The sequence below is a fragment of the Manacus candei genome, unplaced genomic scaffold (assembly GCF_025592945.1).
Source record: "Manacus candei isolate 608988 ecotype Guabito, Panama unplaced genomic scaffold, ASM2559294v1 h1tg000023l, whole genome shotgun sequence".
NCBI classification, from domain to species: domain Eukaryota; kingdom Metazoa; phylum Chordata; class Aves; order Passeriformes; family Pipridae; genus Manacus; species Manacus candei.
Genome location: NW_026138071.1, coordinates 14,847,130 through 14,861,553, shown reverse-complemented (window position 1 = coordinate 14,861,553; position 14,424 = coordinate 14,847,130). Strand labels below are relative to the sequence as shown.

At 45.7% G+C, this 14,424-nt stretch overlaps 1 protein-coding gene across 1 annotated transcript in view; it reads left to right on the top strand.

Annotated features, from left to right (window-relative positions):
• Window positions 1-7,243: 7,243 nt before the first annotated feature.
• The window catches only part of PDE11A (phosphodiesterase 11A), a 128,164-nt gene continuing 120,983 nt past the window's right edge, over window positions 7,244-14,424 (top strand). Inside the window, exon 1 of the mRNA XM_051787836.1 lies at window positions 7,244-8,391. Within this exon, the coding sequence (XP_051643796.1) occupies window positions 7,579-8,391 (813 nt within the window). The 5' untranslated portion in view covers window positions 7,244-7,578. The remainder of the gene's footprint in view (window positions 8,392-14,424) is intronic.

Genomic DNA, 14,424 nt, shown 5'->3' with positions numbered 1-14,424 from the left:
TGGCCTGTGCCAGTGCTCGGTTGCCCTCACTGTAAAAAAAGCGTTTCCTGATATTCAGGGGGAACCCCCTGTGTTTCAGTGCATGCCCATTGCCTCTGTTTCTGTCACTGGGCACCGCTGGGAAGAGTCTGGATCCTTCATTCTCTCTCTTCAGCTATTCCTGTATATTGATAACATGCACCCTGAGCTTTCGCTTCTCTGGGCTACGCAGTCCCAGCTCTTGGCCTTTCTTCATGTAAGAGAGGTTCTAGTCCCTTACTCACTTTTGTGGCCCTTCACTGGACTCTCTCCAGTAGGTCTTAAGGTACCTCAGCAGTCCTGAGTAGAGAGGAAGGATCTTCTCCCTTGTCCTGCTGGTAGCACTCCTAATGCAGCCAAGGATACTGGTCACCCTCTTTGCTGCATGTTGCTGGCTCATGTTCACCTTGGTGTCCACCACAAGACCTTTCTGCAAAGCTACTTTAAGCCAGTCACCTCCCTCCTCCGGTTGTACTGGGTCATGCGGTTTTTCCTCCTCTGGTGCAGGCATCTTGCACCTTGTTGAACTTCTTGGTGCTCCTGTCAGACCATTCTCTAGTCTGTCAGGTTCGTATGGATGGTATCTGGTAGGACCTGATACATCGACCACTCCTCCCAGGTTTGTACCCTCTGTCACTATTTTCCTAACATACTCACTTCTGATGAAATGATTTGTTTACTTTTAAAGGGCATCTTTCAACTAGAGACTCACCTCCTTTGAAAGAGCACTAGTGTCACAAAGAGAGAATTCCTCTGTGAAGAAACTATTTTCAAGGCATTTGCTGCTATAGGCAACAGTAGGGCTTCTTGTGAATGCTCAGGATACAGAAGACCAGGGAACTTTATACATTTCATAGGAAATAAACACAAAAAATACCCAGGAAATATAGCTATCTGTAGGAAAATAAGCACAGAGCTAATTAATTGTGAAGAATGCAATGTTCTTATAAAGCTCATCACATCTTTAGTATTTGGATTCAAGAAAAAAGAATTCCTCCTAAAGGAGTTGTCAGTGCCCTAGGATTGTAGTGGTGCTGACCACTGCACATTGAGGGGGTCAGTGATCCACGGCACAGTCACCCCAGGCAAGAGCAGGCTGGGGCTGTGCTGGGCCATGCTGCAGGTACAGCCTGGCCTTCAGGCCATATTGTGCAGCACACATGCCTCAGCCAGGGATGAGCAGGGTAAACTCAGTCAGCTGGCTCATCCTTACAGAGAAGCCTGTGGGCACCCCCTGCTAGGTACTGACAATTACAGCTGCTGCCTGGCCTTGCCCTTGTCTAACAGCACAGCAAAGATTCCTGAGACCATCATTTCTGTTTTGACTGCAGAAATGGCAGAGTTGTTTCCATGTTACAAAATCCTATACAGCTTGAAAGACCACAGGTGAGGCTCTCTACTATGAAGGTGGTCTGCATAACGTGCTATGTGTGAGTCAGAGGCTCCCTCAATGCTACACCACCTGGGCCTCCCACCATCTAAAGGGATGTGAGATTATACTTCTTTTTATAGTGTTAGCATTGTAAATAAACAGCATTGTAGAAGATACTTTACAGAGTGTGACTCCATTCTTACTGGGATCTTAATGGATAAACATCTCCTGGTTCAAAATGAAGTTAAAAGAAGAAATCAGGGGATCGGGCTGCGCACATTCTGTTACTTTTCACAAGCAAATTAAATATGCAGAAATGCCCCTTTCACGTAAGCAGATGTAGTTGTTAAGAGGAAGAACGTGATAATTGTGACCAACATTTTAGATTTTTTCCATAGATCAAAATGGGTGATGTTGAAAAACATAAAAATATCTTTATACAGAAATGTTCTTAGTGCCACACTGTTGGAAAAGATGGAAAGCATAACACAGGAGCAAATCTTTGGGGTTTATTTGGCTGTAGAACAGGACAAGCTGCAGTATTTTCTTACTTAGATGCAAACAAAAACAAAGGAGAAACTAACAGATGGCATGGATAAGCTGCAGTGTTGGATGGGATATATATGCAAAAAACCTTTTTCTTTAGAGCTATGATAGAAAGCCTTACTCACAAGGAGTTACTCTCACAACTTTGCATTACTGCAGGCAAATTTGAAATAGTTTTGGAAACAAAAATCCTCGTTCCCTGTATTAAAATATTAGTAAAATTTCCAATACTCAGTACACCAAATTAGAAGGTTTATAGCTTTCCTAGAATTTCCTAGTACCAACGGGCAGATTTTAATTTCTGTTCCTGGAGTGTTTTTAAATTTTGTTTTCTGCTAACTACCCTCTACTGGCATCATGGTATGCTACAGTTATTTTGCTTGACTAAATACCATCTCCTACTAGTATGCTATGACTTTTGGTTTTTCTTGTGTTTTTCATACAGACAGTCTTGAAAAGCAGTGGAACAACTCCAGTGGAAAGTATTCTGTGTGGGTTTCATTGTTTTTATTTCTATTATTTGAATATAAATTATATTATTTGAATCAAACAATTAACTACAAATACAGTCCTGGTTTGTTTTTTTTTTTTTTCTGGTTACTAAAGTGCTTTAGAATTGGCTGACTTCTTTATTTTTCTGTGATTTCTAGGAAACATTTTGTGACATTCACTTTATACTGGGACTTCCTTCATACAAAACATTGTCAGCACATATTGACTGTTTTTTCCCATTAAAATTGTGTGAAAACATCATACCAATGTTAGTACAACTTTTTAAAAGAAAGTCAACAAAGCAATATCTAAATCCACTTTAGACAATGGGAAGTCAACTCTGGAGGACAGAAGAAAAACGTGGTCATGTCATTTGTAGGTCTTGCAGTAGTTTTAAGTACAACAGTAGGCTTCTGTTGACAGAGACGGGTTTTAGCAGGTTTAGAAGGAAACACTAATGGTTTTTCAACTTGTCAAGAGATTCCAGGAACTGACCATTGACAACCCTTTTTCTAATGCCCCTCAATGGAGCAGAGCTTGATGAATTTCATGTCAATCTCCAGATGTTCATTTTCAGAAACTGTATGAAATTAGGTTGGATCCTCTGGATATTGGAATTGCAAAGATACTTACATACTCTAAAAGTAGTAAGTAGTTGTATGTGAAATGGTGCAAAGAACTGCAACTTTCTGTGATGCAAAAAGGACTTATATTTTACCTAATAAAGTGACACGAAGACAATGTGTATCATTTATCATTTATGCTCACATTATCTTGGATTCTACATGGACAACATTCAAAAGCATCACACCTTTGATTTGAAACCATTGATATTTTCATACATGTACGATGTTGTGCCAGCCTTGTACTTTATTATATTTTTTGTTTTTCGTGAGTTGTTTGGAGTGAGAATACACTGACAAGAGTATTTAGAAAACCCTAAGAAATACCTTCCTGGTTCAAAAATTATTTTTGCTGCGATTAAAAAGCAGAATGAAAGAGCTGATGTTATTTGCATACCTGGAAAAAAAGCAACTTCATTGAACATTGCTTCAGCAGCTGCAATGTTAGTGAAAGATGGTTTTAATTTTGACTAGCTCCTATGTCAAGTTTTAGTATTTTGATGTTAATTATTCATTAGGGACTGGCGTTAGCAAAATCAAATAAGGATATGTTTTGAGATGTTGTGTCCTAGTAACATTGTGAGGTGGGCATTATTTATATGGTGTTATACATTTCATATAGAGACGTCTACAGAAATAGAAGGTTCTATACAAATACTGTTCCTTTCTATAAAGACATGTGAGAACCTGATTCTGCAACTAGTTATTCAAACACCCACTGAAACTATATTAGTCAATTATGGCTATGTAAAGCTACAGTGTCTATTCCCAGGTGCTCATTTTATCGGTACTGCTTCAATGCTTACCCACCAGGGGCTTTAACTGATTGTCTTCTGCACTCCATAGAACTGAACTGATGGTTTGAAGGAAGGGAATAAGCAAGCATCAGGTAACAACTTCTCTGACACAACTGGGTGAGCACTTGCTTCTCTTTTCTTTTGTGCTTCTTAGTTTTTCTTAGTTTTAAGATAGTTCCCCCTTTCAGTTTAATAGTCAGGATCTCTTCTGTTGACTGTTTAGACAATTAAAGCATCTGCCTGAATAACAAAAACTTTCTCAAGTGCTTTTCTCATTTTCATTTTGAGGAGCGCTCTATCACTGCCCTTCTGAACAGAGAAACACACTCTGCCTGAGAAATGCACTGATATTTCTGCTTGTGATTCTTTTAGGGCACCTCTGTATGTCTGTACCCAAGGAAACCAGGTGAGACTGGCTAAAGCCTTTCTTGCTGTTTGAGCTGGCATTGTGCATCCCTGCTGACTAAAGGTGCATCATATGTAAGATGCATCAGATGTAAGCTGCCTGTACCTCAGTACAGCATGCTTGTAAAATTACGAAGGCAGCACAATCTCATGGCATTGAAAAATCCATTTTTCTTTTGGCCCTCCCACAAAAGGCTTAAACTAATTATCTCAGGCCCACACATGAAGCTGCAGCCCAGTATACAGTGCACTTGGTTTACTCATCATACAAACAGATGTATAGTTTGATGTGTGCCAGACAGACCCCAGTTTTCTCCTAACATCCACCAATGCACAGGACACCAGGCTAGGCTTCTGAATCAGGTTCTATCCTGATACCATGTCCAAAGCCCATGCAAGTTATAGAACAGTCAAGCCACTGTGATCATCTTTGTCACATTTCATCCTGAAGAGCTTCTAGTTTATACACAGATTTAAGGTGGCAAACTTCTTTACAATTAAGGTGTTACAGTAAAGCATTCACTATGTATTTTATGCAGTGGAGACAACTGCAGTTTTACTTTCTTAAGTCTTGACTCTGCTATTTGAGAGATTATCAATATCCAGATTTTTAATGTAATGAATCCCATGCATAAAGTCCCAGAAAATAAACTAAAGATGCCGCAAGACCTTGAAGAAACGGTAATGGAATATTGTTTATACCTAGGCTTACAGAAACACTAAATTGCTTTAAGTATTTACATACAGAACCGCTACACAGTAACCATTTCATAGTAAACACGGGTATGAGTGCTCAGACCAAACCTTACTGCAGCGAAATAGTAAAAATTATTTCGATACAATTATTTCGCACCCAAAGTCCTTGCTTGAGAGCTGGGGGTACGCGCCAGACCGACCTCCAGCAGCTCATACGATTTCTTTGTGTAAGGGGAGTGTTTGTGCCAGCGCTGCAAAACCGCAAATGCGGTTCGGGGCGTGCGGCAGCGGCGCCCTTGGCGGGGACGGCTCAGCGGCGGCCCCGGCGGCGCGGGGGGCGAGGGCGGCCCCTCGGCTGCGTCCTCCCAGAGCGGGGCCTCCGCGGACGATGTGACAGTCGCGGCGTAGTCTGGAGGGCTGCGCCCGCTGCCGCGTGTGGAACCCCTTTGCGTCACGGCTCCGGCGGCGCGTCGGCAGCGCGCTCGGAAACGCCTCAAGAGCAGTGTTTCAGCCGCCCTTGCCCCCGCGGAGATGCGCTGCCATTTCATACCCAAGCCACCTGCAAGGAAAGAGCTTCATCAGAGGTGCGAGCAGCTCGGGGACGACCCCCTAGAGCGTGTCCTCCGACCCCCGCGCTTGCCGCCCCTCGCCCCGCACGCCGCGCACCCCGCAGCCCCCTCGCCGCGGGTTCTGCAGCCGGGCGCGCCCCCTTTCCCAGCGCCACGGCAGCCCGGGGCCAGCCCGGCTCCCTCCTCTCCCCAGCGGCTGGGGCTGCTGGCGGGGACGGCCCCCGGCGCCCCCCGCCTGCCCCATTGCCGAGGGGGTGCCGCGGGCGGCGGGGTTTCTCAATGGAGAGCCCGTCCTCCTGCGGCAGCATCCCTGTGCAACGGAGAGTTGCCCAGAACCCCGTCGAAGGCGGGGGGCAGGCACGGAGCCCTGCCGTCATAGCGGCCTGGGACCGGCAGCAGGGAGGGGACGGCTGCTCAGCCTGCAACAGTGCGGGCACCGAGACTGGGAGCCAAAATCCTTTGTCTGTGGCTTCCTAAGCAGTCTCCTAGCTGCGGAAGCCGCAGCATCTGCACAGAGTCCCTTGTCACCCCCGACTGCTGCGGGAGACGCGGCAATCCTTTGGGACACACACGTAGCCCTTCCTCTCCCGGCTGACACCCGCGAACCCCCCTGAGCTACCGACACCTGTCCCAAAAGCGCTCCCAATCCTTGCACTGTCTGGACCCCGCGCCGTAAGGGGCTGCTGCAGGAACAGGGTCCTCGGCAGGTCGGAATCCCGTTTGGTTGAAGATTTGCCCGTGTGTTTTCCCAGCCACCCAAACTCCCATTCATGAATTTCTGAAGCGGCCTTCATTCAGTCTTTGGTGAGCGCATGAAAGACATTTTTCACGTGTTAAGATCCATGACTCTTGTGTTTTTTTCAATCGCTTACGCGTAGGCATTGATTAAGCAATGAAACGTGCTCCACGTGCGCATAAAAATAACCCCCGTCCGTCTGCCGGCGATGGATGCGGTCGGATTCCGTCTGTCAGCCGGTGATGCCGGAGCAGACACTCAGGAGCGCCTCAGCGGGCCCGCTCCCGCCGGGCTGCCCTGCGGGAAAGCGGCTTCGGCAGAAAGCCCTGGGCGGCTCCTGGCGGGCAGAGCCCGCGGTGCTGCCCGCACGCCGCGCCAGGAGGGAAGCGCCGCGGGTGCAGTGCGCACCGGGCAGAGCTGGGTCTCCGCACGGGTGAGGCTGTAGGCAAATCAACGCAGAGATTCAAGAAACGGAATTCATTCGAGATTCTTGAATGGGCTCCGTTTTTCCGCCTGTCTCCTGAAGTACTGAATCAGCTCAGATAACGCTATAAATTAGAGCTCTTTAATGAGACCGCTCGCATTACCTCCCGCCGCCTTTCCCGCGGCCCACAGCCCGGTTCGTCTCTCTTCCCCAAACACGCATCACAAACAAAAGGCCCCTCCCTCTCCCCCCGATGTTGTTGAATGAAGCTCCCTAGCGCAGCTCCCCACTGCCGGGGGTCCTCCTGCTGGGGGACTCTGCGCGCCCCGCCCGCTCTGCTCAGGCGGCTCTGGCCAGGCGGGTGACGGCACCCCCTCGTACCCGCAGCGGGGCTTGCCAGCCCTCCCTCCCCCGCGCCTGCCCCCCCGCTCGGCTCACGCGTCCTCCCCTCCCTCCTTCTCAGTGGTCTGCCGGCTGGCTTACGCAGCAGCCGCCGCCAGCACTGACAGCACTTGGCAGAAGGGGTTTGCCCGAGCGCTCCCGGAGCATCTCCAGAGGCGCGGCGGCAGCGCCTGCCCGACTCACCAGGGGAGCGGCCCGAAACCGAGGACTGGGGCCAGAGCCGGAGAGGGGCTGAAATCCGAGAAGCAGAAAGAATATCTAGAAAAATACGAATAATACTACTATTAATAAAGAGTGGTGGGCAGGAAAAGGAGGTCGGGGGGGGAAAGTAGGTGGTGAGAAGAAGGCGCGGCTCTGAGCAAGGGCCCGGGCAAGGGGCAGGAGCGGCCCTTCGCCGGGGCTTCCAGCAGTCCCCCCGTGCCCCGGGGCGGCCGTCGGGGCGGCGGCAGCACGTGGCGACGGCAGGGCATGGCCTGAGCCACCCCCGCCGCCGGCACCATGGCCACCGCCGGCGATGCCGGCCTCGACGTGGCAGCCGTGGAAAGTTTCCTAGAGAGGCACCCGGAGCTCGTGGAGAAGTGGCTGAAGAGGAAGAACTCGCTCCCTGGAGCGCCTGCCCAACCCGCCGCCCCCACTGCCGGCCCGTCGGAGGAGCGACGGAGCAGCGACGGCCCCGGCGGCGGCTGCGGTAGCGCGGGCGGCCCCGGCGGTCCCGGCCCCGGCGGCGGGGGACTGCAGCGCCGAGCGTCCCAGAAGGAGCTGCGGAAGAGCTTCGCCCGCTCTAAGGCCATCCACGTCAACCTCACCTACGACGAGCATGTGCACGCCCGGGCGCAGGAGCCGCTGAGCAGCGTGCGGCGGCGGGCGCTGCTGCGGAAGGCCAGCTCCTTGCCCCCCACCACCGCCCACATCCTCAGTGCCCTGCTGGAGTCCCGCGTCAGCCTGCCTCAGTACCCCCCCACCGCCCTGGACTACAAGCGCTACCTCAAGGAGCACAACGAGCGCCAGTTCTTCCTGGAGCTGGTCAAGGACATCTCCAATGACCTGGACCTCACCAGCCTCAGCTACAAGATCCTCATCTTCGTCTGCCTCATGGTGGACGCGGACCGGAGCTCCCTCTTCCTTGTGGAAGGAGCCGCTGCCGGCAAGAAGACCCTGGTCTCCAAGTTCTTCGACGTGCACGCCGGTACCCCGCTGCTGCCCTGCGGCTCCACCGAAAACAGCAACGAGGTGCAGGTGCCCTGGGGTAAGGGCATCATCGGCTACGTGGCGGAGCACGGAGAGACGGTCAACATTCCCGACGCCTACCAGGTAGGAGCCGGGCAAACTCTCCCGCACCGCGGCAGGGGAGGTATCTGCTGAGAAGCCCCGCCATCGCCCGGCCCCGCCGCCTCCCGGGACGTCCCTCCCGCCGCCCAGTCTCCCCCGGGGTGTCCATCCCCGCCGCCCAGCCTCCCCTGGGGTGTCCCAGCCGGGGCGTCCCAGCCGGGGCGGCGGGGATTCCGCGGAGCAGCCGCGGGGATGCTCGGGGCAACTGTTGACGGGGTGAGAGGGGGCTCCGGTAAAGGCGAGAGAGAAAGCCCCTCCCAGTTGGCCGATGAGGCTAAAGTAGCACTGAAATCGGTACAGCAGTGCTTCTCAATTTCACAGGAACGATAGGTGGCTTCATGTGTTTTGAAAACATGTTTTGGAGTCGGCTGAAGAAAAGTTTCAAAGCATGCTCATGACAGTCCCAGTGATAGTGTTCTTAAATCTCTGTCTCAATGTTCCCTGCCTGTCCACTGCTGAAAAAAAATCTCATTGCTTTCAAAAGGGCATGTATTTTCACCTTTGCATATGCCCACTCAGCCCACGTGGCATGTGTTTTCAAACCTATTCCTAGGAGTGATATAACCAGTCCTGTTATTATCCAACAAAGACTATTCCCACTTTTTACTCTTTTAGAGGCTTCAGTGTGAATTGTGAAAATGTAGTTTTGGCTTGAAGGCAAACATTACCTTTGACTTCAGCAGGGACAGATGAGCCCTTCCCTGAGTGTGTTATTGCAGACAGAGCCTTCAGTTTCCTTGCTTGAAATGTACCTCTTTTTCCAGGGGTCTATTTCCAGTGTTTATTTGTGTGAGTCACTATCAGCAATTTGAGGTTCTTGAGAAAATTAAGAACCACAGAGTGACAGATCATCTCAATTAGGATCATGGAAAGCATTAGAAAGGTGGGAGATGTATGTCTTTAAGAATTTTAGTAACAGTCGTTGCCCATTGTCTGATTTTGCTCTACAGTAATAACAAAAATAATAAACATTAAAAAACTGATGATGCTTTGTAGCAAACTACAAGGAAGAAACTCGAAAAACAAGATTTTTTTTTAAAATACAGATATTTGAAGCTGAATATTTATTTATTTGTCAAGCAGTATTTGAAAAATACCGGACACCTCACAGATCCAGACTGACAGATGTTCCCAACCCACAGAGTTCAAAGGGAATGAAAAGAGCTTGGTAATAATGTTCAGATTAAAATGAGTATTGGATTACTTTTGAAAGAAAAATCTCAACTGGCTTTCTTCTGTTGTTTTTCCCTTTCTCCATTCTACACTTTCTCTTGCAATCTGTTTTTATTTGCACTACTAAAAACTCTGCAGTTCCCAGAATATCTGCTGCTGCAGGTGAAGCAGTATGTTCTCGATAGTGTCAACTCACTAAACAGATAAAGGATGTCTGAGTTTGGCCGGGAAAGAGCTTGATCCCTCTTTTTAACTCGGGATAACTCCAGCCATCTTTTTTTGGAGGTGAAAATTCCCCTAGAAAGACAGTGTGTTTTCTGGTCCTGGGAAACTGTATTATTTTTTATTCAACATTTGTTCACGTTGTGTTCACTTCCCTGTGAAAAAGTCCGGCAACTTTAAACAGTTTATTGTCTGTTTCATTCGCAGAGGAAAGTGAAAAACAATCCATAAAGTTGTCATTCCCAGTACTATTTATGTTATACTTTTGTCTGGCTCTTATTAAAAGTCAATTTAAATATTATAAATAATAAAATTCATTGTGTATTTAAGCCATAAGTACTTTAGTTGCAGTAGATGGGCAAGTTCTAATTCAAGTCCATCTTGTAATTACATCAGTTGCAACTTCCCTGCTTTCAGTGGAGCTACTTCTGATTGACTTTAGTGCAAATGAAGCTTAACATCTTGCAACATTTATGAAAGTTTTGCTTGATAATAACATGGGGGATCTGCTTTCTGTTACATTTCTGGTTAGTAACAGTTTATCTTCTCTTACATGGCAAGTGTATGTATCCATTGTGCATCATTAAAAGAAGACCTTTCCAATTAAATAGTAAAAAGAGCTCTATGGAAGCCCAAGTACATGTGTGTGAAGAAGTGACAGCTGTTCCGTTTCAGGTCATTGTAGGGCTCACAATAGAGCACTTTAAAAATTAATAAATATGATGATAGGATTTTTGCCAGTATTGCCACCGATGATGAAAGTGTTTAATCAACTGTCAGGTAAAAAACAGCACCACCAGGAAACTCTGTCAGGTGGAGCTGGAGAAAAAGTGGTGACAGCACAGCACCATTTTTTGTCCATTGAAGACGGTTTCTGTATTTATGCTACTCATTTGGTAAGAAAAGGCCTTACATTAGGTCAGAGGAACACTTTTAGATTAAAGTTCTTTTGCTTGCTTTTTATATTAATGACGTTGTTTAAAAAGAGGTAAATATACTTCCATATCATCAATTAGCTAGTTTACAGTATTGGGTAATTTATTTATTATCATCCAACCATCTCTGTTTTCTCAGAGCCTGATCAAACACCAGTTGGAATTCTACCACTGAGTGGAAAGTGCGTTGCCTGCTTGTATGGTCAGCTACTACTGACATTAATGGTACTTCAGTGCAATCAGCATTAAGTCCTGTCATGTCTTGCAGTTTGTTTCATGCAGGAAGTCCCCTGTCCCCATACACACACCAACTGCTTTAGGAAGTATTTGTAAATGACTGGCTGTGTAATTTTCAGAGGCAGTGTAGTTTTTCAGTTGCACATTTATTTTTCTAAAAAGAAAAAAATACTAAAAAATTAAATCAGTAATAGGCTGGGGTTTTTCCACAATCCAGGTGATTGTTAGTGTTGTTGAGTCTGACTTTCTAAATCTGCTCATGTAAACAATCTTTCTTAATTCAATAAACATACATATATATAAGGGTTAGAATTAATATTATGTATTGAGGACTGTATAATAATCACTTATTTTAATACTAAACAATGACTATATAATATCTCACAGTAATTTAATTTATGAAGTTCAGCTGTAACTGAACAAACTTCTTGGAAGCTCACAGCAAAAAAGAATTTGACAAGTAGTTTATGGAAAGGTTTAGATTAATGTTATATGACTGATTCAAAAGTTGCACAATTTCATTCATGTCATTAAAAGCTTTATTTATTACATTTCAAAGTCATGTGATGAGAGTTTATAACAGTATATTATCTGATCTGCAAGAGTTAGCAATACAGAGGATTTGAGAACAAGAAAGCAGTTAGATACTTTCTGTGCATTTTGGAGCCAGTCTAGAACTCTTTCTCCTAAAATTAATCCAGCTGATTTACAAATTGAACTTTTAGTCATTTTAAGTTCTATTATAGGGCCTTTGGTCTTGCCATATGTTAATTTTGGGAAGCATTTCTGACTCCTTATTCTTATGTGAATAGTGCACTATGTCTTGAGCACTCATTTGGAAGAATTTGGTCATACTGGCAAGGAAATTTGTGGCCTAAACGTCCATTGAGGCTCCCCTTAGGAGAGAATAGATGTAGGTTCTGTAGTCATATGTGAATACTATTAAACATATTGTAAGTATACAGGCAGAGAGGCCATTAACTGTAGTTCTTAGGAATTGTTTAAATTTTTTTTCCTATTTAAAGCTATGGATTTTTTCACGTCATCCCTCCTTCTCACAGGATATCTATGATGTTTAGCCAAAATTACTGATAATTTCAATTTTTTCCCATCTTTTAGAGCAGTGTTTAAATAATAAACATTTAAAATCACAAATAACGTTTGGTTATTGCTATACTTTTAGCTGTGCAAAAGTTGGGAGATAATTTAATAGCATCCCAAATTCTTCTAACTAGTGGAAAAAATATTACCCTCTAGAATAGTAAGCATATGTCAGAAAGGGGTGAAAAATATGATCTGCCATTTTCTAGTGTCAGCTGAATAAAGTTTCTGTACATCTTACACTACATTTGGAATTTAAAAAGTAGCTTTAAAAGACAGAAGACAAAAATGTCTTACCAGATGGATGTTTTAATAAAATGTGTAGCAAAGAGAGGAAAAATATTAAATGGAGTCATGCTAAGAGATGGGTTTTGTAAGTTGGAGAAAGTGCTATAAAATACGATCAGAATTATTTTTCAGTACAGCTCAAGTCTTCAAAAAGAAAATGTAACCACATTACTGGAACTAAAATGAAGCAAAATAAGAGACAAATTGAGCTCTCTTTCTGCTGGACTCTCCTGTTACCTCTTTCAAGCTTATGCCAAATGTAACATAGTTATGCGCACACATCCCTTTTCAGTAAGTTTTAAACATCCTTGAATACCTAGGTACAGGCATGGATGTTGTCTTTTTCATGCCCTCCTGGTGAGCTCTGAGCATTCACTGGCTCCTGCTGTGCCAGGACAGCATCACAAAGCTACAGCTCAGGGGTGCAAAGCTTTCAGCCTGGGAGTACCCATGTGGGACTGGCTGTTGGTGTAAAGGTCAGGAAGAGGCATGAGCCACATTTTGTTACGCAGGGTAGCTGTTTGTCATCATCAATATTAAGTGTGTCTCTTTCAATTTTAAAGAGCAGTTAAAGCATTAAAACCCTGGGCCCTGGGAAGTTCAGCTCTGCGAATGAGAAGCATTTGAGCACTGTTTTATTCAGCAGCACTGGGCAGCTGGCACCGACAACAGCCGTATTCATTTCGGTGCTGACTCTTAACAAGGATAGAGGTTGCTCTTTAGAGAGCAAAGAGAATGAGACCTGGCAAGCAAAATAAACAGCAGTTTAAAAAATTCCTTGTAATAAAGAAAAAACTGTTAAAACAAATTTTTTGCTCTGCATTAAACATGACTAGGAAGTACCATGGGGAATGCAGGAGATAATTGCAACAGTAAAGAACCAAACTGCCCTGATGTGCTTTGCACGAAAGGGCACTCCAGCCCATCGTGCAAAATTTGGGAAAGCTTGAAATTCGAAGTACAAGTCAGTAAATTGGTGAAGGGCTGTTTAATTATTCCTGAATCTGTAACCCAGTGGCCATGAACACATCCTTTGTGTCACAGTGATGCTGGCCTGGGAGAGGGTGATCTTCCTGCAGGAGGCAGCACCCCTGAGAGGGAAGGGCAGAGAGCTCTCAGGACAGCAGCTGAGGAGGTCTCCTCATCTGTCACTTCCCTCACACCATAAGTCTTCGTCTTAGGGAGCAGTTTCTGACTGATGTGTAAAACATCCTAAGACCTTCTCAGGTCACACCACCATCACTGTCACCTTAGACATCCTGCCAGGGGCAGGAGCTCCAGAGACACATAGATTGGCATGTGTCCAAAGCCACCCAAAGGCTCAGTTGTTTCATGTCTCCACGCTGCAGCTCAGGTGGATCACCAGGACAGGCAGGGCTGCACAATGCAGTGTACACTGGCACTGCTGGTCTTGCAGAGTTTGTGCAGGAAAAGCCTTTTGAAGAGCTACAGTGGTTTTGCTTTTGGTAAGCTGACAGACATTAACTAGTATATTGCTCAGCCAGTCTGTCTGAAGACTACAGAAGTTTTAAGGGATTTTTTTCCCCTCAGTCACTAAAGAAGTTCCTTGTGGAATAGATGTGAAACTGGTCAAACTCTGCCTAGAGCTTCCTCATGAGAAGGTAATACTGTATATTTCATTATAGTGTGTCAGTGACTGTCAGAATCTGGCTCTTCTGATTTTAGCTGAAATCCTGTTGCAAACACAAGACTGAGTAAAGCTGTAGTTTCATTTGGTAAATGATTTTGTTGTTCTGCTTGATTGGTTTTCGATTTTTCAAAACAAATGGATATTTCATTTTGGTTATTTACAGTCATGTGCTGTTGTATAGCTTTTCCATAGAATAACCAGGGTAATAAACAGGCCTATATGCATCATTACCTGAGTTAATTTGTTTTACATTTCTAAAATAACCTTATTGACAAACTATGAAAAATAAATGACTTGAGCTACGGGGTCAGCAGAGTTGTGTGTTAACAGGGTAACAGCAACAGTGTGCAGTCTGAGCTTCATGTCTCTACAGTGAGCACTTAAAAATGAGTGTTGTTTTGTTGATAA